At 39.6% G+C, this 25,852-nt stretch overlaps 1 protein-coding gene across 9 annotated transcripts in view; it reads right to left on the reverse strand.

Moving 5' to 3' along the window:
* spata17 (spermatogenesis associated 17) overlaps window positions 1-25,852 on the reverse strand; it is a 52,084-nt gene that overhangs the window by 22,787 nt on the left and 3,445 nt on the right. For 3 of the 9 annotated variants that reach the window (XM_035999353.1, XM_031314452.2, XM_035999354.1), the window contains exons 4-9: window positions 25,667-25,717; window positions 22,861-22,964; window positions 14,159-14,282; window positions 7,138-7,377; window positions 1,318-1,436; window positions 355-463 (exon numbers count right to left, since the gene is read on the reverse strand). In XM_035999353.1, the coding sequence (XP_035855246.1) occupies window positions 382-463; window positions 1,318-1,436; window positions 7,138-7,377; window positions 14,159-14,282; window positions 22,861-22,964; window positions 25,667-25,717 (720 nt within the window). In that variant the 3' untranslated portion in view covers window positions 355-381. Of the gene's footprint in view, window positions 1-354; window positions 464-1,290; window positions 1,437-7,137; window positions 7,378-14,158; window positions 14,283-22,860; window positions 22,965-25,666; window positions 25,718-25,852 lie in introns of all 9 variants that reach the window. The other 6 variants (XM_035999351.1, XM_031314450.2, XM_035999352.1 and 3 more) reach the window with 2 other exon arrangements.

Below are 25,852 nucleotides of genomic sequence, written 5' to 3' on the forward strand. Positions count from 1 at the left end.
TCAGATATATTGAGCAAATTGCTTTTGATTTTAGTTTGCATCGCCAGCTTTAAGTCATGACTGGTTTTCAAGACGGCGGCGGCATGTAAACATGAACGTGAGTGACTTCATAATCTATCTTTTCATCTTTTCCTTTAAGTGTTTTCCACCTTGATGGTGTGTGTGTGTGTGTGTGTGTGTGTGTGTGTGTGTGTGTGTGTGTGTGTGTGTGTGTGTGTGTGTGTGTGTGGCTGCATGCGCAAGTGTGTGTATTGAGTCCAGGAAATTTGGGTACATAGTAGTTATACCCGATAACTAAATGTTAATAATAATACCAATACTTCATTATATTTGTGTTTGTAGTTTTTAACCTACCTCCTCTTGTAGTGAGTGTGTAGTCTACTATCTAAAGCTCTTGGCGTAGGCTGGCTGAGTAAAGGAATTGCTGCTGTGGCTCAGATGGTGGAGCATACTTCCTGTTCCTCTGGTAGGTGAAGAGAAACAACAACAAATACACATTTCATAAAGTTTGCAGTTCAGCTCAGGTTAGTCTTTAGTAAAATATCAAACAGTGATTAGGTTGAGCATGAATCCATAATGCAGAAAATGTAGACAAAAAAAACAACCCAAAACCACTGAAAATACACAGGGACAAACTCAAATATGGTATACAAGTTCCTTTAAAACACGTCTATTTAGTTATTTGATTGCAGTGGGACAAAGAAGAAGAAGCTTGGAGTGGCAAGAAAATTGGGTGGTCTTTTATATACGGTAGTCAGGGGAATTATTGTGCAAGACAGATCAAACAGAGGGTTAATAACAGTATTTCACAAACATACACAAATGTAAACACACACACACACACACAACTGAGTATATTAGCCTGTGAGTGGTAATAAGGTTATAGCCAAGTGTTTCAGCAAAGACACACACACACACACACACACACACACACACACACACACGATTCCTAATTAAAACTAATACATGCCTTGAAATAAATCAGAGAGAGACTTTTTATAATAAACTCGGTCTGAAGCAGTCTTAAAATAATCTCCTGGCACACACCCATTAGTTTTCATAAGGATGTGTCCATTTGCTACTTAATGTTGCATGAATTTGCTTGTGACTGTGTTGAGTGCATACAATATACATGTATGGCTTAGTGTATATGAAAGAAAAATGACATAATTAAGAAAAACCTTTTACTAAACACTTTATGTCTGTGTGATTGCATGTGAGAATGCTTTTGTAGTGTCTGTGTGTGGGTGTGTTTGTTGCATGTATTATGCATCTGCACAGGGTTCTCACAATTTGCCAGTGGGGAGTCTTATATACTTGTGTCGAAGCTGATTCTGGGCCTCCTCCAGGTGTGTGTAAGAGGTCTGTAGACGTAACGTCAGGTCAGGACAAAGCATGCGCTGCTCCCACACTTCCCCTGGCTCTCGGAGCAGACCCTGGAATAATCACAACCACCAATACACACACAAGAATCAGATAACGATCACTGTATCTTTTTGTTTCAGACAACCACCTCTTTATTTCTCTGATCCCTCTCCCACAGGTAGTGATGGCTTTACAGCTAAAACCAGAGGCCAATCCTCTTCATCTCTCCTCCTGTGACACAGACACCAAGAGAGAAGCAGAGAGGGGGAGAGTAAAGAAAATTACAGTATATCAGGTGATAGAAAGACGAGACTAGGAGACCAAGCATGCCAGAGTAAAATTGAGGGACACAGAGAGGGGAGAGGAGCGCCAAAGAGTGAAAAAGATGGTAAAAACAGAGGAAAACATAATACACACTTAGCTGCACATCTACTATATAGTCTCATTAGCCTCAGAGACACTTGAGTTTTTTCCACATGTAATTATTTCCTTTCATTTATCGTGTCTTCGTCATCATCACAGCATTGAAGCTTAAGAAAAAACACCTTGACAAAAAAAGTAAAGATCGTTTTACATCTAACTTTGTGATCAATGTGTGAAACTAATATAATGGGACAAATAAAACGTTTTTAGTGCTTAAAAAAAAGAAAGATTTCTCAAGCCTTAAGTAAGAAGACAAACAATGAAGAAATGTGTCTACAAATATGCTACAACAGAAAAGATTAAAGTTCTTCATAATTGAGGCATAAACTATATCAGATTGTGGCTCCACAGACAATGTCTCTATGCAGGTTAAATTCATTGTTGGTTTTGGTCTTTTCTGGGGATTTTTCTTTTTTTTTTAAAGATGAAGGAATGCCATCATTATCTTTAATTCCTTCTTAAACTGCTTGGAATGCAATTGCATGACATATATATATATATATATATATATATATCCTGTTATCTCTCTCACAACTTCCACACATATTTTTGGGACTAAATCTTACAAACAAATCAGGAATACTCTGAACAGCTGTCTGTCAATTTTATTCCTTGTGCATCTTCTTGACATTGTGGCTCCTACCCTGGAGTGATGGGTTTCTGATGTGTACTGACAAATAAAAGTTGCAATGACAAAGAAAGTTTGTTTTTATACCATTCCAATTCATTCTGTACCATGCTCTGACTAACCTCACTCTCTGACTTGCATTTATTAGTTTTACAAAAATGAAATTTTCAAATCTCAACACTAAGTGGTGTTTATTCATTCTAGTTTCAATGATATAGATTCTTTACACAATTTGCAAAATACATGGGAAAAAATGTGTAGTTTGTAGTGACAAATAGCAGGGATGCTGTTTTCACTATCCATTAGTAGTTTTAGTGTGAAATGTTGACAATTCTACTTACAAGGACATTTTTCAGTTACACATACTAACATAACAACTATTAAAACGTGTATGTGTTTGGCTGATAATAACTAAATGCAACCTTTAAACATGCATTACTATGTAACTTGTATATGCTCTTTTGTGAGAGTGATGTGTAAACTTTGGGCTGTGCAGATTAACTTAATTAACAGGGTACCTCCAGGATCCTCCAACTTAAATTCAAGGCTTTTTAAGACCTTTTTAATACCATTTCAAATGAAATTCAATGCCAACTTCGTACCCATTCCGACAGAAGCACGAGGGGAAAATGTCAAATCTGTATACATTTTAAACCCTAGAAAATAATGATGTACAAGTAGGCTACTTGAATTAAATAAAACATTTTATTTAAATTATCAATCATATTTAATGCAATTTATTGGATTATAATATCCAATAAAATAAGATATATTACACTGCATAATGAGCACTTTTACTTTTGGTACTTTAAGAATATTTTGATAATACTTTTGTACTATTACTTAAGGAAGATGTTGAATGCTCTACAACTCTGTTTTTTCTACTTTTACTGCAATACATGATCTGAGTAAGTCTTCCACCTCTGTAAATCACCAACAACAGTCGTGCAGACGCGATGCGAAACCTAGGATGGCCAGACGCGATGAGAACCCTAGGATGGCCAGATGCAATGACAAACCTAGGATGGCCAGACGCGATGACAAACCTAGGATGGCCAGACGTAATGAGAAACCTAGGATGGCCAGACACAATTACAAACCTAGGATGGCTAGACACGATGAGAAACATAGGATAGAGAGACGCGATGAGTAACCTAGGATGGCCAGACGTGATGAGAAACCTATAATAGAGAGACGCGATGAGAAACCTAGGATAGCCAGACGCGATGAGAAACCTAGGATGGCCAGACGCGATGAGAAACCTAGGATGGCCAGACGCGATGAGAAACCTAGGATGGCCAGACGTAATGAGAAACCTAGGATGGCCAGACACAATTACAAACCTAGGATGGCCAGACGCGATTACAAACCTAGGATGGCCAGACGCGATGAGAAACCCAGAATGGCCAGACGCGATGAGAAACGCAGAATGGCCAGACGCGATGAGAAACCTAGGATGGCCAGACACGATTACAAACCTAGGATGGCCAGACGCGATGAGAAACCCAGAATGGCCAGACGCAATGAGAAACCTAGGATGGCCAGACACGATTACAAACCTAGGATGGCCAGACGCGATTACAAACCTAGGATGGCCAGACGCGATGAGAAACCCAGAATGGCCAGACGCGATGAGAAACCTAGGATGGCCAGACACGATTACAAACCTAGGATGGCCAGACACAATGAGAAACCTGGGATGGCCAGACGCAATGAGAAACCTAGGATGGCTAGACACGATTACAAACCTAGGATGGCCAGACGCGATGAGAAACCTAGAATGGCCAGACACGATGAGAAACCTAGGATGGCCAGATGCAATGAGAAACCTAGGATGGCCAGACACGATTACAAACCTAGGATGGCCAGACGCGATTACAAACCTAGGATGGCCAGACGCGATTACAAACCTAGGATGGCCAGATGCGCTCACAAACCTAGGATGGCCAGACACAATGAGAAACCTAGGATGGCCAGACGCGATGACAGGGTACCCCCAGGATCCTCCAACTTAAATTCAAGGCTTTTTAAGACCTTTTTAATACCATTTCAAATGAAATTCAAAGCCAACTTTGTACCCATTCCGACAGAAGTATGAGGGGAAAATGTCAAATCTGTATACATATTAAACCCTAGAAAATAATGATGTACAAGTAGGCTACTTGAATTAAATAAAACATATTTAAATTATCAGTCATATGTAATACAATTTATTGGATTATAATATCCAATAAAACAAGATATATTACACTGCATAATAAACACGTTTACTTTTGGTACTTTAAATATATTTTGATAACACTTCTGTACTATTACTTAAGGAAGATGTTGAATGCAGGACTTGTAACTGACAAGTAATTTGTAACTCTACAACTCTGTTTTTTCTACTTTTACTGCAATACATGATCTGAGTAAGTCTTCCACCTCTGTAAATCACCAACAACAGTCGTGCATGAATACCTACAGCAGTGTTTAACACTGAAAACACACAGCTCAGTTCAGCGTTAACTTGCAGCTCTGCTACAGTAGCAGATAACCTTTAACGTTACCTGCTGGTCACAGTCCGCTTACAGTGAAGTCCTGCACGGATCAGATCAACAGATGTTAGTGTCCGACGGCTGCTCGCTATGTTTGTTATAAGACGCAAACCAAAGAGTATTGAAGTACCAAAAGGTGAAACTCAATAGAAAGTTGTGTTGCATTCAGTCCAAGATGGCGGAGCTGCACTCTTTAGAACTTAACGCACCCATGACCGAGCTGCAGCTTGCAATGGAATGTGAGTGCAGCTCCGCCATCTTGGACTGAACGCAACACAATGTTCTATTGAGTTTCGCTCACAGATCCAATTTTTGCAGATGTTACTGCTCTGTGTTTGGCTAGCTAATAAGCCGTTAGCCTGTTAGCTTGAGCTTTGTCTGAATGCGCCGAGCGGCCAGCCAGGCTCCGACACACACCGACACATTCCGCACATCCTCCGCTCAGTTTAACCGCTAACCCCCCAGTACCAGTCAGAGAGGCATGTTTACTTTGTGTCTCGGTCCTCTGGTGCGTCCAGCGACAGGCTCCGGTCAGTTTTTAATTAGCCTACATTAGTAACGTTACTACGTTGTTATGGTATGAACTTAATCCTAGGAAAGGCAAAAAATATAAGACCTTTGTATACCGAATTCAAGGCTTTTAGGGGCCTTAATTTGAGATTATCAAATTTAAGACTTTTTCAATGCTTTTAAGACCCCGCGGGTACCCTGTTAAATGTTGTTGCTTTGTTTGAGGTGACCTTCAGTTGTTGTTTGGTGTTAAAAAAGGAGGGAGGATGACGGAGGAGAGATAGAGGGAGGGACGGGGACCCTGTCCTTGCTCCTATATCGCCACGGGATCGGTGGCCTGGTCTGACCACTTCCACAGCCAGCACCTCAACCTTATCCATCACCACTAGATAGTTATCACACCAGGGAGGGAGGGGGTGTGGGGTGTAGGGGTAAGTGCAAAAAAAAAGAAAGGGGAACTTCCTGCACACTCAAAACAGAGAAACACAGGGAGGCAGAGACAGAGAAAGAAAGACATCTATAAATATAGATGAATTATAGATGTATAATGTATTTTCATCCATGTCAGCATCAAGAGACTTTCCTGACACCATTAATGAACTTACCCTAACTACAGCCAACTGGAGACATGTCTGAGTGAGTGTGTGTGTGTGTGTGTGTGTGTGTGTGTGTGTGTGTGTGTGTGTGTGTGTGTGTGTGTGTGTGTGTGTGTGTGTGTGTGTAGCTTATAAAATGACACAGATCCACGCCTTACTTCTGCTCACTTATGTTTGACATTACCAGAAACTAATAATAGGGGAAGCGCTTTGCCATAAAGAGCTACAGAGAGTAAATAACACAAATGGTGAAATGGCTCCTCAACAATTAATCAACATGCGTACACATATGCATGCATGCACGCAATCACATTCGTACATAGACACATGTACAACACATAGACACAAAAGCACAGCTGACAAATTCTAAGACAAATTCTCAAGAAATAAAACTTCAATGGGATGTCCATGTTGCTATGCTCCTGAATGTGTAACAAGTCATGGCTTTATATCACTTGATAACCTGACAGTATGCTGTGTTCTTGTGTGAGTTTTTTCAAAAATGACTGTGGTCAAAAGTTAGTATGCAGCTTGAATATGGTAGCATGAAGGTCCCTAAAGATACAAAAATATATCCTCGTATGCCTGACACAGCATATATTCATACTGGTTGGACAAGCCACATTGAATGGATGAGGAAAACAAATGAGAGCTGCGCATGGGACTCACTGGTACACAGAACATTTGATAGTAACACGTAGCCACACAGTCACACAGTAGTACTCACTGAAATACAGACACTAAACGGCTCTGTGCAGTAGCCCCCAAGAGAGCTGTCTGCCATGTTTTAATGATGTCATTCTTCTTTAAAAGGAGTTTTAAAGGATCTCTGCTTTCATCAAGAGCCATATCCAATGGGACAAGAAGGGGATGTTGGGGGTCTTTAATAATTAGGATGACACTTTGTAAAATTATTACTCTCTTTCTCCTCTTGTGCATGATCTATTGCTTTTCTTTTTTGTCATTCTTCCCCCCTTATAGCCTGTGTCTCTTTTATATTCTCTTTTATATTGTTGCGCTCTGTTTCTCTGTCTCCACCTGTTCCTGTCTGTCATGATCCTAGCTTATACCATCTCACCTGCTGTTTCTTGCTGGAAATGGGGGGTAGTATGGGCTTGGAGGAGCAGGTTCCAGTGGTTTTAATCCATGGGGATCCAAGAGTCCCAGGGAAACTGTGGTCTGTTGGGCCAAGCATGCCCATGAGACAAGCCCTGCCCCTGGGGTCCAGCCTGGCGGGGGCCTGGTACTTGACCTGCCTCAGCAGTAGTTCCATCTCATGGGGGGCTGGCCTAAATGGAGAGTTGAAGACCCCTGGACACTGGAGAGAGAGAGAGAGAGAGAGAGAGAGAGAGAGAGAGAGAGAGAGGGAGAGGGAGAGAGAGAGAGAGAGAGAGAGAGAGAGAAGTTAACCCTATATCATGAAGAAAGTGAGAGATTGAGAGACACAGTATCAGTATGAGCATTAGATGTATTTCTGACTGGCTAAGAGGATATTAGTCTTACTCAATGCTCTTTTTTTCTTTGTGCTATACTGCCCAGACACTATAATTTATTACAATCCATTTGGAGTTTGGGAAAATTAAAAAGCTGTTTGTTTATCAAGGGGACCATCAAATAATAGAACGGCCACCTCCTGGGACAACTTAAAATGAAACCAACAACTGTTAGTAATTTAAACTATTATGGGCAATATTCTGAGGTAATTTGAAACATAAGTTTTGTTAACAACTTTTTCATACTGTTTTTCATCAAAGTTTTGCCTTTTATTGCCCTTCATATTATCCATATTAACCTAAACTTTGTGAAATTCATCATTCTGTGTCCCTGCTGACAACAGTTGTTGATCTTCACTGCCTCAAATTCATACACTATTGGCTCTTGGCCAACCAAATGCTTTTGCCAGGTTAAATATTTGGCTGGAGCAGTTAAGTGTGTGCATTTCACACAGATAGATAGATAACAACAACTTACTACAGGGACAACCAAGCTGCATCTGTGACAAATGTGGCATTGTACAATACTTGAATCTAGTTGTTCACTAGAACACACGCACAAATACACACATGTACACACATACAAAACTTTGCCTCCCCTGTTCTGAAGTGGGGTAGAGGTTTGCCACAGACAGCCTCAGTAATAATTATTCAAATCACAGTGATCCTTTTGCCTGTGTGTTAATTACCAGACCAAAGCTTTGAGTTGGAGGACTCTGTATCTACTCTATATGCTAATAACACAGCTTGCTATTTAGGCCACTCTAAAAGACTGGGACAATGGAGAGAGAGCAGAAAGGGCATACGTTGGAAATTGCTCCAACTATATAGACCCAAACCTCACTCTTTTTAAAATAACATATTAACAGACTAGTTAATTAGTAAATGTTTCATTAGTACATGATGAGTACTTTTGATCGTAAATGTCAAGTATTTCAGAATGAGTAGAGAGAAATTAATTTAACTCCACTGACCCTAATTTCTTTAACCATGGGTTGTAGACACAACTAGATAACAGCAGATTTTTAACTGATGGGTCTCTGTATTGGTGCAGTTTTTTGTGCCAGCACAAAGCAGAGAGTTGAGCTAATGCATTATTTACGTTTAGCCAAAAGGGGCGGACCACCTCTTACAACTAGAGGAGTTTTCATGATTCTAGCAAGCGGAGGCACACCTGCATCAAAATAACAACTTTAATGTGATTAAGCCAGAGTCACAACTGGTTGACACTCATGGGTGTTTCTTTCCAATGATGCCATCAACAGCTGCTTGCCAAATGTATAGGGTCTTTCCCTTTCAGGTGGTAAAAGAGAAGAACCTTAGGCGTTATATACAGTACCAGCTATAGTTCTCAGTTTATGTAATCATGTAAGCAGCCAGACCATGGTTCAATGCTGTTCAATATTTACAGTCGCAGCATCATTGTGCACGTATACCCAAATGCCTAATGCATTGCAACCTTTTAAATCACTACAGTAAATAAAATAAATATTGGCAAGAGACAGTTATTAATATATAATCAAAAACAAGTACATTGTTACAATTAACTGTATTTGCCTTCCTGTAATCTAAAATAACTTTTAACTCAGTGTTTACTCTAGCATAAATTCTACTTGACAAATGGCACATTGTATGTCCTTGAATATTTTGAGTGCTGTATATTTGTGCCTTGCCACTCTGTGCCTCCAGAAAAGCAATACTAAAGCTAGCACCAACTCCACGTGCTGATACTGTATTCCTCCTACGAATGTATTACTGCACTACTACAGCAGGACTGCACTTGTTCCTTTGCATTCACACTCTCTTTTAAGAGCTTCTTATAAAAGGTCCTGACCCTTATAATATAACATACTAATATTACAATGACAAAATGGCAAACAAGAAAACATTTGACGACAATTAAGCATATCAGAAAGTGTTGACGGAATACAATGTACCCTCAAAGTTGTTTATACAATAGACCATTCAGCAACATCTTAAGAAGTGGCACTCAAAATGCTCATCGTCAGGATTTACTGTGTATTTCATGACATTTCTTAAGTGTTCAGTATCAGTCTATAAAATGCATTAGGGATGAGTGTACACACCTTACTCAAACAGGAAGGGACAGAAGGCTGGGGACACACAAACACACACACACACACACACACACACAAACACACACAAATTCTCGCCACTCCTAAAGACACACACAAATACACACATGCAAGCCCAAAAGTACCAACCTAGCTACGAGAAGAGCAATGATGTTGACCCCAGGAACACACCATCTCTGTCTCTGTCATGGGGACTTGGGGCCTTTTGGTAAGCTGTGTGTGTGAGTATGTGTGTGTATGTGTGTGTTTGTGTGTGTGGGCTGGGGTCCGAGAAGTGAGGAAGGATGAACTGTGTGGGAGAGCCATCTATTCACTACTGACAAGGTCAGAGCTACGAAGGGAAAGAGTCCCCTGCCATATGCAGAGAAAGAGAGCGAGAGATATATAGAGAGAAAGAGATGGACAGAGGGCGGGACAGAGCATGCAAACTTTTCTTCTTCCTTTTCTTTACTTCGAAGACAGCGGCGAAGGCCCTATTGAAACTGAAGGAATTATTATTACGCTTTATTATTACACGCAATGAATCGCCTTTTTGAGGGGCTTAACATACTCAAAAACTCACCAAAAATGGCAGTTGCATCAGGCCTGTGGAAAAATTTGATATTTTAAAAGTTAAGTTAAAAGTCATTCAAAAATGGCTCGCTAGCGCCCCCTACAAACATAATAAAATTGAGGCCCTGCAGTACGTTTCACGTAGACTTACGAAATCTGGTACACATATGTATCAAAAACAAAAAACGTCATTGGAACCATACCCTTAACCCAACAGGAAGTCCGCCATTTTGAATTGAAAGTTTGAAATTAGTGCGTTTTTGAGAGATTTCATCTGATCGACTTTAAATGTGGTCTGTGCCACCTTAAGACCTTAAAGATGAAAAGTTATTAAAAGAAACTTTTCGTCATGGGGCCTATGCGTGGCGGGGCGGCCATTTTGTGCATTTCGCCATTGAAACAGGAAGAGGGTGTAACTTGAGTGTTCATTGTCCAATTGGCTCGAAACTTTTCAGGATTCATAAGAGTCCAACCCTGACGACATCTACAGGCCGATATTGACTCAATGTCATAGCGCCCCCTAGTGGCAACAGGAAGTAGGCCTAAAAGTCAAGGTGCTATACTTTAACAAACTCCTCCTACAGATTTCATTCAATCGACTTCAAATTTGTTCGGTGCCATCTCAAGACCTTAAAGATGAAAAGTTATTAAAAGCTTGAGTTTTCGTCCAACGGTGTGAACGTGGCGTGGCGGCCATTTTAAGCATTTATCGATGAACGAAGAAGTTGTTGTAACTTGAGTGTTCGTTGTCCAATTTGGCCGAAATTTCAAACAATTAACAAGGGTCCAGGCCTGAGGACATTTATAAGCTAAAATTTACTTTTGGTAGCGCCCTCTGCTGGCAACAGGAAATGAGCCTTATATGACAAACATCATCCGATTTACATGAAACTTAGAATGTGTGGTCCACATGTGATACTGACCCGCCCCCTATACTTTAAACATGCCCATGTACTCAGGCCACGCCCCTTTTTATTACTTTTAAACCATTTAAGGTAGAGTCTTGTGTGAGGTATCATTGAAATCAGCAGAGTTCCTTTTTGATTGGTGATGGTTTGACCCGCCCCCTATTAGCTTTATAACTAACGACCCATTTGATGTAGACTATTGTGTGAGGTATCATTGAACTCAGTAGAGAGTTCCCTTTTCATTGGTGACTGGTTGCTCCACCCTCTCTACTTTGTAAAACATTTGCAATACACCATTTCCAACGCCGCACGCTTCACCGTGTGCGCTGTGTCCGACCGTTGCACAAATGCAGGGTCACGTGGAGCGGCGTCTGCCAGTAACCCCGACGCACACAGAGGAGCGAGGGCCAACGCTGCTTGCAGCTTTAATTATATATAAAATGATTGATAAAAGCAATGAACACATGGGTATACAGCCTATCCAAAGCATTTGGAGAGTCAACCATAATCTGACAATATGCAAACTCTACTGCACTCCAGCTTACACAAACTTCATAATAAAATGTTTGTAAGTTGTGAGTATTAGTTGTGTGTTAGCGTTTTAGGTGAATATGTGATACCTGCAGGAAGTAGGTAGTAAGCCAGGTGATGACGATGCCGGTCGCACATGCATGAAGGAAAGAGAGACAGTGGCAGAGAGATAGTGAGAGAGAGAAGTAGTGGTGCTGAATCAACAGTGACCAGTGTGCTTTGTCTTCATTATGATCCCAGTGGGGAGTTACAGAGAAGCGTGGATGCCACACACACACACACACACACACACACACACACACACACACACATATATACCCACCTGTGCCAGGGTAAGCACTAAAATACTCCACTCAGCACATCAGAAGAGCCATGAGGACACATACTTACTCACACACACATCAACGCCACACAGCCCGTCTGTGTTAACGAAAGAAGTAAAGAAGGAGACTGTTCCTTTTCTCTCTCTGCAGCCTGTTTTTGAAGGAGCTCCCTATCTGTAACTCTTATCCCATTGACTATGTGAGTCCCTGGATGTTTAGCTGTGCATGTGCATACATGGATATGGCTATGTGTGTGCTTCTTAGAACAAAGTTTCTAGTGAGTCCCTGATGTTGCCTGTACATTCTCTTTGACATACATTTCAGACAGACACAATAACACCCAGATAACCACACATTTGCTTTAAGTGTAAATAGGTTAACAGTGTGTTTTCTGATTTGGCTTCACATTCATGCCTATTATAATAACTATACTAACTTCAATTACAATACAATTTCTACCCTTATTGGAATTTTTACTAAATACTTATAAGTACTATAAGTACAATTATAATAGTTTTATAACAACCTATTGTAGATATATGGTAAGTCTAACTATTAACTACTACTAAGTCAACCATTAATGTGATCTTTTCAAACTTTTCTGTCTCAGAGATACTGTGCATGCATGACTATAGAGTGTAAGTGTTGTATCAACCTTTCATGTGATCAAATTAAAATGATGCAACACTATCCCTTTGCTATTTCCCATGTTAAGTCTGAAGTTTAAACATAAACATATATTTTACAAAGTCAGATATATATTCTGGGTGTAAATATTGTATATAGTTACATTTGGAGACACAGCTCTTTATTTAAAAGCAATGATAAAGGATTAACCTAAGATTAATTAATTTCCTGATAATTGAAAGGCAAGACATTCAAGTTGAATTACTACTTTAAAGTGACAAAATGTATATATAATTATGTAGACACAGTTCAAGCAGACGAATGACATCATCTACACCACTGACGGATCATTAGCTGAACCACCTTCACTAACCACTCCTTCGCAAAACAGACCACATTCATTTAATTGCTATCACTACTGCTTTTAATGTAGCACATTTAGCCAGCTTCGCTAAATGGGAAGCGGAAAACATGTACAAACACACAAAACAAAAAACAGTAACTGCGCTGTCAATAGTGTCTTGGTGCTCCTGTACTATTTGCAAGTATTTAAATTATGTAATATGCATACATTTGGTGTAAAAAGGCTAGATCTAATATTAACTTTGGGTACATCGGCAAGAATATATGAAATTACTTTACTGTCACTGACAGTTGCCCACCACTTCCACCTGCTATTAAACGGTGTGCCGGTGGAACTCCGGCGACCAACACATGCCGCTGTAGTGAGCGGCCAGTGCCGCCAGGTGATCGGCTTATGCCTCTGTACCACAGTAGCATGCTATCAGCCAATTTTCGATCTTGGCATCACTCTAAAATTTGTCCCTTTCTATGCAAATGAGCCTCATTCAAGTTTGAATGATTTTTCACATTTATCAGTATTTCATTATAGAATAAGAATAACACATTTCACTTGGACTGTACAAAAGTGTTTGTAACAACAATTAATCCAAAATTTGCTTCAAAATCCTGTTGATTTTATATATGTGCATATAGTTTAATTATTTACTTGAAAAATAAAAAGTTGAAACAAAAAAAATAATTCCTGAAATTCCAGGGCTACAATAATAATTACATAATAACTCATACTGTACAGTACTGGGGGTTCTAGTTCTCCCTCTCTCCTGCATTTGGCCACAAGTTGTCATCATCTTATGTCTTATCTTTTAGCTAAAATCAGCTGTGTATGCAACGATTTTTACTTAATTTTATTGTAACCATTCTACTAAGATTTTGTTTTTATTTCAATATGATAACTGCAGAAATGCAGAATTTGAATGTGTTTTTACCCATTTTGAAAACTGTGTGTTAGCATTTGAACAATGTGCTGCAGATATACAGTGTATTGCAGGTGGTGGAGTATGCATGAGAAAAGAGTTCATGGATTTTGGTGAATGTGGTTATTGAATGCATTTTGTGTGAAAGCAATACAAAATAATTAAGAGGTTTTAATGGAGAATATTTCTGACTGAATCATTGTTATGTAGCTGTGGTTAAGAAAGAATCACAATATATCAGCCTCTGGTCAAATATTAGTCTGAATATGTGTTTGTGCTCCTGTAGACCAACCTGCTTGGTGCTGAGGAGGTGGTGTAACCGGTGTGCTTGGTAGACCTTGGCTGTCTGCTCTTTTACCATCTCCACACAGTCTCTCTCTCTCTTCTGTAGTTCCTCAAGTTCTGCCAGCTCCATCCTACAGGGCACACACACCATTTACAAATATTTTTTGCTAAACTTACATTTAATCAATTTACATGACAGGGCTCGCAGTCAAATAATATGAATATAATACATATACATTGTACAGTACATTAAAAAAAGATGAACAAAGTGTATTCATCATTTTACACTTACATCTTAGATATAATTATGTGACTCTATAAGTGGTCTTAATCAATCTTAATCATACAGAACCAATAGTTAATCATACTCATACACGTAGGCATGTTTGCTAAATGACAAGAACATATTGGATACTGCACCTACATTTAATTTAACTCAACACTATTTGCAATAACAATTAAAAGAGACTAATGTTTTAATGATACCTTTTGTTTTGATACCTTACCTGTTAGATTACTAGGGCTGACAGCATTAACGCGTTAATCGCAATGCGATTAAGGGCCAGGCATAACGCGTTAATTTTTTTTAATCGCATTAATCGCATGTCGGCATTTATTAATTTATTTTACACTTCACTCGGCTTCGCATCGTGCCTAACAGGCTACTATTTTGACCCTTTGCTGCACTGTTACTTATCATCAAGCGGCCATACTTCCTCGCAACACATCCTCCTGCTGCAGGCTGCAGGCATAATGGAGAAAAACAGCAGAAACACAATCTGAATGGCGCTTTTTATTTTCCAAAACTCCTGGATGACTCGTAGACAAGTCGAAAGCCATATGCACATTGTGTAAAGCCTAATTAAAATATCACTGAAGCACGTCAAGCTTGAGCTACCACCTACGAGCTAATTAACGTGAATCTGGTTGATGCTACTCACTAGCATGCTACCCATTCAGGCAAAGCACTATTTTGGAGAGTGCTACTTGCCGACCTGTGGATGAAACCAAATCCCAAAAAATTAATACAGCTCTTGCGAAATGGGTGGCAACTAACTGCAGACCTGTCAGCATCGTAGAGGACTTAAAGGTCTTAAAGACGTACTACGGTTGGCATGTTCTGACCCGTCTCATTGCCGTCAAGGGGAACAGTAGTTTCACGCATACACAGCCTGTAAGACACGGAGAAAGCAGCCCAACTGGAACTGCTGCAAAGTACAAACACTGTCTCATTAACCGGTGATCACTGGACGTCAGTGAGTAATCAAAATTATTTAGGAGTTACTAAACACTATATTGACTCTGGTAAGGATAGGGATTTTTAGTTAGGTACTTGGAGGAATTGTGCAATAATGACAGATTCACACATTTTTCTTTTGTTTACAGTAAATAAATACTAAACAAATACAAATCTTAAAGTCAAGTTCATAAAGTAACTTTCTTTGCATTCATTTGATTCCCAATCAAGATACACTGGTAAGAATTGCTTTCCATTGTTAATATGTACTTAAAAACAGTTCTGAAATGCAAAATAATAGAATTTTAATCATGTGATAAATATGCGATTAACTATAGAAATTCAGCGATTAATCGCAATTAAAAAAAATGAATCGTTTGACAGCCCTATTAACATTACACATTATCTGGAGATTGAGCTGATCTCTCTTGTGTTGTAAAGCTAACAATTCCCTGAAGTGTCCTTCAGATTAGTAAAAAAAAACTGCCTAATAATACGAGAGAAACTGGGACAGACATGGAAAGACAAAGAAGCTAGGGGAGAAAAACAGATGAATAAGAAAGCTTGGAAGGAAAACAGCAGAGTGAGAGCACAAGAGGCTATAAGTGGGAGATGATGGATATATTTCATCACCGCAGCCAGGACAGGTCTGTCTGTAACATCTGTTAAGCGAAGCTGGCTAAATGGGATACATTAAAAGCCCATACACAGCAATTTAATTTTGCAATCACACAGCCATATTGTTACAAGGGGGTGATAACTTAGAAAGAGAATTGGAAACAATTACTAAAACACACAAGTATACACACACGGTCACAAAGCACAAAGCTAAGAGTAAAGCCAATCTAATTCCACGAGAGCAATACCAATAAGAGTTTAGCCATATAGCTCATCAACAATCCTTCGTCTCTTTTTCTATCCCTCCTTTTTCTCTCCTTCTTCTCTATCATTTCTTTCTCTGCATAACTTCTATTTTCAATTACAAGCCTTCACAGAGGAATCAGAATATTCATAGTGTGTCTGTAATGTGAGGTTAACACATTCTGCGGCTACTGACATTTAAAAAGAAATCACAACACCGTTCCCGTTGCCTTTGCATTCTCAGTCCTTCCTCAGCACCAGATTAAATTACAAAATAAATGAAATATGCAGAGCACTCTGTGTGTGTGTGTGTGTGTGTGTGTGTGTGTGTGTGTGTGTGTGTGTGTGTGTGTGTGTGTGTGTGTGTGTGTGCGTGCGTGCGTGCGTGCGTGCGTGCGTGTGTGTGTGTGTGAGAGAATATAGAGGTTGCTTGGCCTCTATTTGTCCACCTGGCTAACAGGGATATTACTTATTAATGTAAAATATAAAGTTATGGTTTATTGTTGGACAGTCTGGTTGCATGGTGCATGTTTATGTTTACAGTATATGTGTGTATTTCTGTTCGTTCATACATTAATACCACCTTAAAAACAGGCCGGCAATGTTTTTGGGGGTCAGGACCTGTTCTCATATGTCTGCTTGTGTCTGAGCTGTGTGTGTGTGTGTGTGTGTGTGTGTGTGTGTGTGTGTGTGTGTGTGTGTGTGTGTGTGTGTGTGTGTGTGTGTGTGTGTGTGTGTGTGTCAGGGGCTGAATGGGTGACCTTTGCTTCCCTGCCCCCAGTCCCAGTGTTATTAATTGCTGTGTAGTGGACAAAAGCCAAACAGATTTGTAACGGCTGAAGGCACCTCGATCTGTGTCGACCCAACAAGCCGCCACAACATACAACCCTCATTAGCCTTGTTCGGCACGCAGCACATGCCCTGAGTGTGTGTGTGTGTGTGTGTATTTGACTGAGTGAAAGTGAAGAAAGAAAGAAAGAAAGAAAGAAAGAAAGAAAGAAAGAAAGGACTATATTGCGTTTAATGCAGATAAAGTCATAATTGTATCTCTCTTGAGTGAGAAGGTTGAAAAGCAAAACATAAATGTACTAGGGCTGTCAATCGATCAAAATATTAAAAGGATTGTCCATAGTTAACTCGTGATTAATCGCAAATTAATTTTTTTTCTGTTCTGAATGTACTTTAAAAAGGATATTTTTCGAGGTTTTAATGCTCAAATGGTATTTGAGTCACTCTAGTGGTAACTTAATTCACATTGACAGTACATGCAAATAACTATAGTCTTATCGAGAAAACCATCTAGAAGGGATTTGACAATGAACTTGCCATTATTGTATTTCAACGACAATCAATGCTATTTTACCACTTAACAGGTTTTTGCGTTCTAAGTTTATCTGAAGCTAATATGAGGCTTGAGCATTCTAAGTTAGACAAATCAACTGGGTATCTTCCAAAGTTAGTCTTTTTGTATAAAGCACCCTCTTTGTGTTTCTCTGGACAGTGTGTCCTTATCAAGCTGCAGTGGAGATAGTCAGAAAAAGAGGGAGTTTTTACATTACATTACATTATTGCAAGGAAGGAGGACTGCAGATTTTGTCCCCCATCCCTTCCATTGAAAGCACTTTAGTAAGTGGTCTCTTCATGGCCAGTATGAAAGGAGGAGTGATTATAGCAAGCAACACCTGTTTCACTGTACATATGGGCACATGATTATTGTTTTAAGATAATCTTGAAAAATTGTAAACCTATCCTTTAATGCAATCTGGTTACTGGAAAATATTTTTATAGTTGATAAGAGATAAGAGTATTACTAGAATGTGCTCAAATTGCATTATCATGTCAGTACATTACATTATATGGTACTTATACAGTTTAACTGTTGTGCTATTAATTGTTATTTTATATATAGATTACAGTTAGTTATTTTGCAAATAATACAAAATAACAATGAATATTGGGCAATTATAGTGTCCTTAGCATGTCATGTAATGCAGTACGAGCACTCTGACTACAGATTACTTTTGATAGCTGCTGAACTGTTGGACAAGCTAATCAAGCATACTAAACTACTTTCAAATAATTGAAACTCTAACTGACATTTTCACCCTGGACTGTTAACTTATTTAAATGGCTAATATAGTACAACTAAATTCTTCACGTCTTCCTCAATTATTTACTACCTGGTTCACAATGGTGTGTAAAGGGCTGATGGGATATCAGAGAGTGAGGCATTGTGGGATAGCAGGCCATACCTGCGGTCGCACAGGCCAGCACCAGAGCAGCTAATTGGCCAGGTTCTAAATATTTAATGGAGGCTTGACCTGATTGGCTGTTTTAATTGCTCCAATTAAATGATTCAATAGTTGGCAACGAGGGGGTAGCCAGCCAGTCAATTTAGACAGTGACCGGCTCAATGTATTGAGTCTTCAACACCCTCATAGCACAGCGTTTCCATTTAAGTGACTGACTGATTGATTGATTAACTAATTCACTGAAGTAGTATAACCGATGTATGATTTCAGCGTTTAAATGATCTCCAATTAATATTCAAAAAGAAAAAAAAAAACATTTACAATTTCATACATTATACGTTTCTCCATTGTTTTACTCTCCAAAGTCATTTCCTAAAGAGGCAGGAAGAGCACAGCACCCAGATTATACTTCAACACACACACACACACACACACAAATCCAATCAGACTGAAGGAATGAACTTGTCTCCACCCGAACTGGATCAGAAAGAAAGAGCAGCAAAAGAAAGACTGACGCATAGAAGCAGAGAGTGATCGCAGGGCTGGCGTGCAGGCAGGCTCGCACTCTCTCCACCATAGCAGCTCTCCTTTCATGAATGTCCTTGAGAGGGACACAAGAGAGGGAGGAATGAAGAAGGCTAGAGTAAAGAGAGACAGGAAAAAGTAGAGAGAGAGGAAGCGAGACAGCATCACACCAGAAGAGAAGAATAAAAAAAATGTAAATAAAAAAAAAAACACTAGTGCTGCTCAGCCTAGCAACACTAAGTCCATAAATTCTCCCTTGTTCTCTTTAGGATAAGTTAAAAGATTTTGCCATGTCGCTGCGACATCACAGGAAGAATTATTTATCTGATTATGGCAGTAATAATTACCCAGCTGTTTATTGCAGATAGAGGAATAATTCATGCAGTCAACAGGCCGTGTTGGTGGCAACAGCGATGACACCAGCACATTTAGTAAATATGCAAAGCGGGTTTGCTCCGCTTTCCTAATTGCCCCCATCGTCCCACTGCATGCCCTTATTAAAGCCCAGGAACTTTAAGTGTCTCCCTGACAAAGTGATAAATTGTTGGGGTATCAAGGAAAACTGTGGCAGAGTGGGGACCGCGCCGGGGTCCTGACTTCATTAGGCTATGCAGAAGGAGAGGAAGGATGAATGAGGATGGACACTAAAGCACAGCGTACCGGTGGCAGAGAAAGGGAGAGAACGATATAGAGCGAAATAGATTGAGGAAGAGAAGGCGAAAGAGAGAGGCAAAGATTGAGGGAGGGAGGTGGAGTGAGAGCAGGGGATAGAAGACGGTAGTGTAAAAAGCGTGTATTAGCTGGATGCTGTACCTAATGAAATGACACAGATGGTTTTGTGCGGGAGAGATCTGTCATGAGAGAGAAAGAGGGGCTAAAACAGAGTCAGAAAGAAGAGAGAGAGGTTCGGCAGTCTATGTATTACTCCTATATCATTACCATGCGCAGCCGATCAGCCTGCACTAAATGGGGACCATTAGTCCAACTTTGAATAATTTATGCAGCGGGTTGGACAGACAGACAGACTTACGAGAGGGAGGGAGTCTGGTGGATTAAAAAGCAGACCTTTGCGGGGTGAGTGATCAGGCAGCGTGCAATCCAAGGGCTCAGCAGCTAACACAGAAAGGATATTTTAAATAAATGCCAGAACGGCGTTAATTGATCGTGAACCCGGCAGCACAAAATAAACATGTGATTAACTGGAGAGAAAATTACCTCAACACCCCAAACCACTGTGGAGGAAGGGCTATGTGTGTGTGTGTGTGTGTGTGTGTGTGTGTGTGTGTGTGTGTGTGTGTGTGTGTATGAGAAGACTGGGAATGTCACACAGTTGATAATGAAACAGTAAGACCAAAGCAAAAGTAAAATGACATCACATCTCGTGCTCTTTGAATTTGTTTTTTTGTTGTTTTTTTTTTACTTTACAATTCTTTACTACCACATTTCTCTGATCTAGTCCAACTCAATCTCTAAATACATACTCTTTGTATTTGATTGTTTTTAAAATATACCATGTAGGGATTGGAAAAATGTGTATGACAGCATAGCAATATTTAAAAGACATTGTTTTTCTAGGCAGGGTCTAAAAATTGCAAAATAAAAATTGTACTGTTATGAACTGTAATATGCAAACTTATCTGATCCAGCCTAGTTGCTTAGTTTACCAGTTTTCATATTACAAGTTATAACAAGCTGTGTAATCTTTGGTCTTTACACGTTACAAATATATTTTCTCTATGATTTCTGTAAATGCTCAGTTTAAGTATATAGTGGCTATGACTGTTTCCTGCAAAGCATAATGAAAAAGATAAACTAGTATAAGCATAGTTTTACCAGTTCTCCATCTTTCGTCATTGGTATAGTGCCAAAACACCTGACAAAGTTGTCTGTGTTTGTGTGTGTTTCTCTTTGTGTAAAGTGGCAAAACTCTTAATGGACCTTAACAGCCTTGTTCCCCTTACCTCTAAAAGGGGCAGGGAGTGTGGGGGAAAGGTGGAATGCTGGTGGGGACGTGAGGGGGAAAGTCAGTGATCCAAAGAGCACTTTAACAAATTTACATTTAATTTTAGCAGAAGCCTAAAGATATTTTCCGGTAAAATATATTAGCAACATTAAAAATGTGACTATTAGCTAAACGTGATGGTTTTTTTTGTCAAAAATAAAAGATGGCGTATCTCTAGCAGTAAGCCCTAGAGCACAGGATGTTTTATTAATGCACGAGCTGCGGTTCAAGTCAGAGGCTAATTTTTAATTTCTTCACATCGTTCACTTCTCTCTCTCTTAGCCTCGAGCGCTCTAGAGGACTTCTCTCTCTCTCTCTCTCTCTCTTCTTCCCTCTGTATCTAATAGTCTCTCTGTCTCTTTCATCCCTTCACTTTTCCTTTCCTCTCCCCCTGTCCCTGTTCCTGTTCTCTTTCTCTGAGGTAACAACCGCGCAAGTACAGATCTTACGAAAAACCTCTCGCTCTCGCTTTCTCTCTCACACACACACACAGACCCTCTGGCTACTCCACACAGCATTCGGGGATGGGAGGAAAACGTGCTCTGGTATAATGGCATTTCTTTAAAGGAGAATTCCGGTCGATTTCAACACATAGCTATGTTGTTTGTTGTCACGTAGTGTTGTCACGTAGTGCTGTCAGTAGCGAGAAAACCGAAAATAATCGGTGTTGCCTACTCTGAGTTATGCTACTGCTAGCTTTCGCACCCAGGCGGCTGAAACGGGGCAGGTTTTAAACGTGCTTTGAGCCTCTTAACATGTTCGAGATGTCATTACAAGTGCCTTGCCATGTGAACTGATTCCTTCCGAGTGAACACAATGAATATGGCTGCAGTAGATGTGAAAGAAATGCATAAAAGTTCTGCTAATTCATACCTCTGTGTTCACTCGGAGCAATCCCGGAAGTTGAACGTCAAGAATATAGATTAAGGTTACAGGTACACCTTTTAAACAACTGCCTTGACACTAATCAAATCAATTCATTTTTAATGACATGTACCAGTGGACTCTCTTGTAGGTCCTGTATTGGTCCCTGGGCAAAAAAAAGGTTTTACCACAACACTTAAAAGAAAAATGGTACAAAAACACAGCAAGACAGAGAGTGAGACAGAGGAAGAGAAGTGAAGTATTGTATTTAACCATTTCCTTTCCTTTCAAAATTGTACAACTTTACAAAAAGGTACACCTTGTTTACTTCTTGTCGCTAAGGCACCTGTTGTATTGTGCAGTGTGGTGGAATTTCCTGCTTATGAACTCATCCTATGTAAGTTGAGGCAGTGTTACCCAGGTGTCATTTAGGTCAGTGTCCAACATAAACTCATAACCTTTCCAGGCTGAGAAGTAGACTACTTCAACTCTGTGTCTCCATGGAAGACGGGAGATGTAACAGCTGTATGATAAGACAGTGCTGCCTCAAGTGCTCTCATCCTGCCAAGACCATACAGAAAGTAAACACATTTTGATTGTGCTGAGATATTTGGGAGCCCGCAATATCTTTGTTTGCCTCGAAGGTTCAGCTAAAATTAACGCCTCCAGCATGAGTTTAAATACACCTTCAGGAAGACAGGACCTTCAGAGAGTTGGGACGGCACGACACGATAACACATCATGGTTAAACTGTCCTGCCTTCTCAATTGAGTGTTCATTACATGCTTTGTAATTCATCAAGGTCTCCCAAATCTTCTTCACGTATGTGAAATGAGTTGTTACATTTTTTTTAATTTTTTAATTTAAAATGTTTACATTTTTAAATTTTTCCTTAACATGCAGTATGTGTAGTATTCATTCAATTGCCATGCTATCAAACCGTCTGCTTTCTTGAGCCTTTTTTTTACCTCACAAGTTCATTTTTCCTGGAAAGTCCTTCCAGATAGCTCTTGCGTGCGTAGTAGTTATGAATATACTTCCTCACAAAGAATCCTCTCCATCTCTTCTGGATCTGTGAAGGATTCAAGAATGACATAAGTTTTGTTCAGATGTTTTCCAACAACATGGGGTATGGAAAATCTAATAGTGTGGCATCTTTGATGCTTAATTATAAAACAAATATGAAAGAAATCATTTGTTTCACATAGCAATTGTTTTAATGACTAACACTGAATAGTGTTGCTCTTAAAAGACAGTAAGGTAAAGAATCATGGCATGTCATGTCATGCCGATGTAACAGTTTTTTCAGGTCTTAATTCTTCAGATTAATTTTGCTCTTCCAACAGACATTGTTATGTGTCTTCTCATTGTATATGCTGTCTACTGTAAATACAGTCTTGCCAATGCTTCTTTTCATTGCATAAACTTGCAGAGGACAGATAAAAAACATAAAAAAATAATATAGATGTTGGTATCAACATATATGGGAGAACACTTTTAAACCATGTATAACCATGCATGCAGTTTTTTCCTCTGCAGTGATGGAGGGACAATCAAAGGGAGGCCAGCTGTCACAGCTCCAAACGTTTAACTGTATCAGTCTACATTGATTGTGGAGGCTGCAGATTAGCTAGCACACACACACACCCACACACACCAGTGGACCGTTTTAAAGCAAGGGGGCGGATGTCCTTCAGACTAATTAGGAGATTAAAACAATGGCAGGTAAAAGAATAATCACACTATGAGAAGAGGGGAGAGGAGAGAAGAGGTGGAGTGGAGGATGGTGAAAAACAACAAAGAGCAAAATGAGAATTAGCATTGATCTGCCAGTCAATAGATAATTTTAAATAAAGTAATTGCCGCCTCCCGAGTTCTTGCTGACCTTTGTTGACTAGTGAAATCGATGCTGTTGAATCTAATACAAATCCGAGGTGCGGCATGTAAACACGGGTTTCTATTACAGCCCTAATACATTATCCTCTGTTAGCTACCACGCCGTGATAAAGACAACAGGAGGGGAGAGAAAAAATAAAAGAATCCAAATTGATTCAAAGAAAGTGTCACAAGGGGATTCTGAGATGATTGTTTCTCGCTTTGTGTCTCCCTTTTTCTTTTTCCCTTTATTTACACACTGAATACTTATTTGGTAAAAGATGGTCTATGAGTAGAGATGTCCTTCACTCATTCACTTTTGCAGAAGGTAGCTCCCTCTCTCTTTCTCTCTATTCCAGATTCATACACATGAACAACGACTATTGCTTCATTCTGTCAAAAAATGTAATGTATCAGAAGAGTTTCTGATGGTATAGTTAAGCGCTCACAGTCCTGCCAGTATTTTGCACAATATAAGCAATCTAAAAAATACTAACATACTTTCTCTTTAAGTCTGGCATACACAGCAACAGGTGGCATAATGAATAAGAACAAGTCCAGGTGCTACATATACTTTTACAATACCCTTTTAATATGTTGTAGTTATAACAATTTTTTACTTTCTTAAGTATTAACTTACACAATAGCCATGACATATCTTTAGGAGTACACAGTGCAGTGCTCAGGGACCAACTTTACTGCTGAGGCCAAAGCCTTAGTCAAGGGTAGTGGTAGGCGTGTTCCTAATACCTTCATGTATGTCTTTTATGGTGGGAGAAAAGTGGAGCAAACAGAGAAAACCCAGACAGACGCACACAATAAAATGGCCCTTGTGGGGTTCAAACCCAGTACCTTCTTGAATTGCTAACCACTGAGCCACTTTGCTGCCCTATTCACATATATTTTTATTTTCCATTAAAATTCCTATTGCTTCCTTTAGGAAACTATGGTTATTTAATATGGGTAATAAAGGCCTATTTTCTCTAACTTCAGAAGCTTCTGCTCTGTTCTACATGGTGACATCAACCCTAACCTTTCGCCCTGTGACCTAAAACAGCTCGGTCAAACACTACTCCTGGATCTATGTCTCTCCTATTATGTGACATTTATAGAAACAACGGGGTGGTCAGCTTTATTTGTTTGGATTTCTATTAGGTGTAAAACTTAAAGCCTTCAATTTCCAAGCTTTTCCACCAATATGAAAATACTGCAACCATCTCTGTCCAGCTGGACGGCGACACACCCTCTTCAATAAACACTAGTGGATTTTTTTGTTGGCCTATAAAACCTTTTAATGGTTTAGGCAGAATGAAACAGTTAGCCAAACGAGTAGGCTATATGGAATTGTAAAAATATAAGGTTTCTGTGCAATATCCTTGTGTAAAAGTGCCAAAGCATAAGTCACAGCCACGGTTTTATGATTTATGAGTTGAACAGTAGTGTCTGCTGATGGTCATGAGCACTGAGAAAAAAAAAAAAAAAAAGAATATTGCTAAAACTGAAATAGAAGGCAGATTTAATAGTGGACAGTGAAGTGGACAATGTTGTCAGTGTACATGGACTAATGTCTAATGAGTCGAGACATAATTACAATAAAACATTCTGAAATAGCATCATTTGGATTTTCTTTTCTGTGTATTATACCTGTTTTGTAAGGCCTAAATGATGTATAAAACTAAATTGTACAGGAATGTCAACACGATGCTAGATGTTAAAAAGTAAGACAAAAAAACTGCATGGAAGTTGCTATGATGGAAATTTTTGCAATTAAGAGGTGTGATGAAGTGCTTACAGGCTGCTTTTCATGGGCCTCCCATTCACAGCACACACAAAGAAACAGCGTGTCCCCCCCACCCGGACACTCCATTTGCTAAAACAAGACACTGTGGTGATATTTACCCTGACCGCCATCTCCTCGTAGAAATTCATCTTCATGATAAAATATGCCGCCTGTGAACACAAAGGAAAAGATGGTGTTACATCTTGTCTCCCAGCCCTCTGATCTGTCCACAGCAGGCGTCAAAGATAAAGAGCTCTTTATACATAATACATTGCACAAAGGCAGGCCAGAAAGGGCCACTGTAA

The sequence above is a fragment of the Sander lucioperca genome, chromosome 3, assembly GCF_008315115.2.
Source record: "Sander lucioperca isolate FBNREF2018 chromosome 3, SLUC_FBN_1.2, whole genome shotgun sequence".
NCBI lineage: Eukaryota > Metazoa > Chordata > Actinopteri > Perciformes > Percidae > Sander > Sander lucioperca.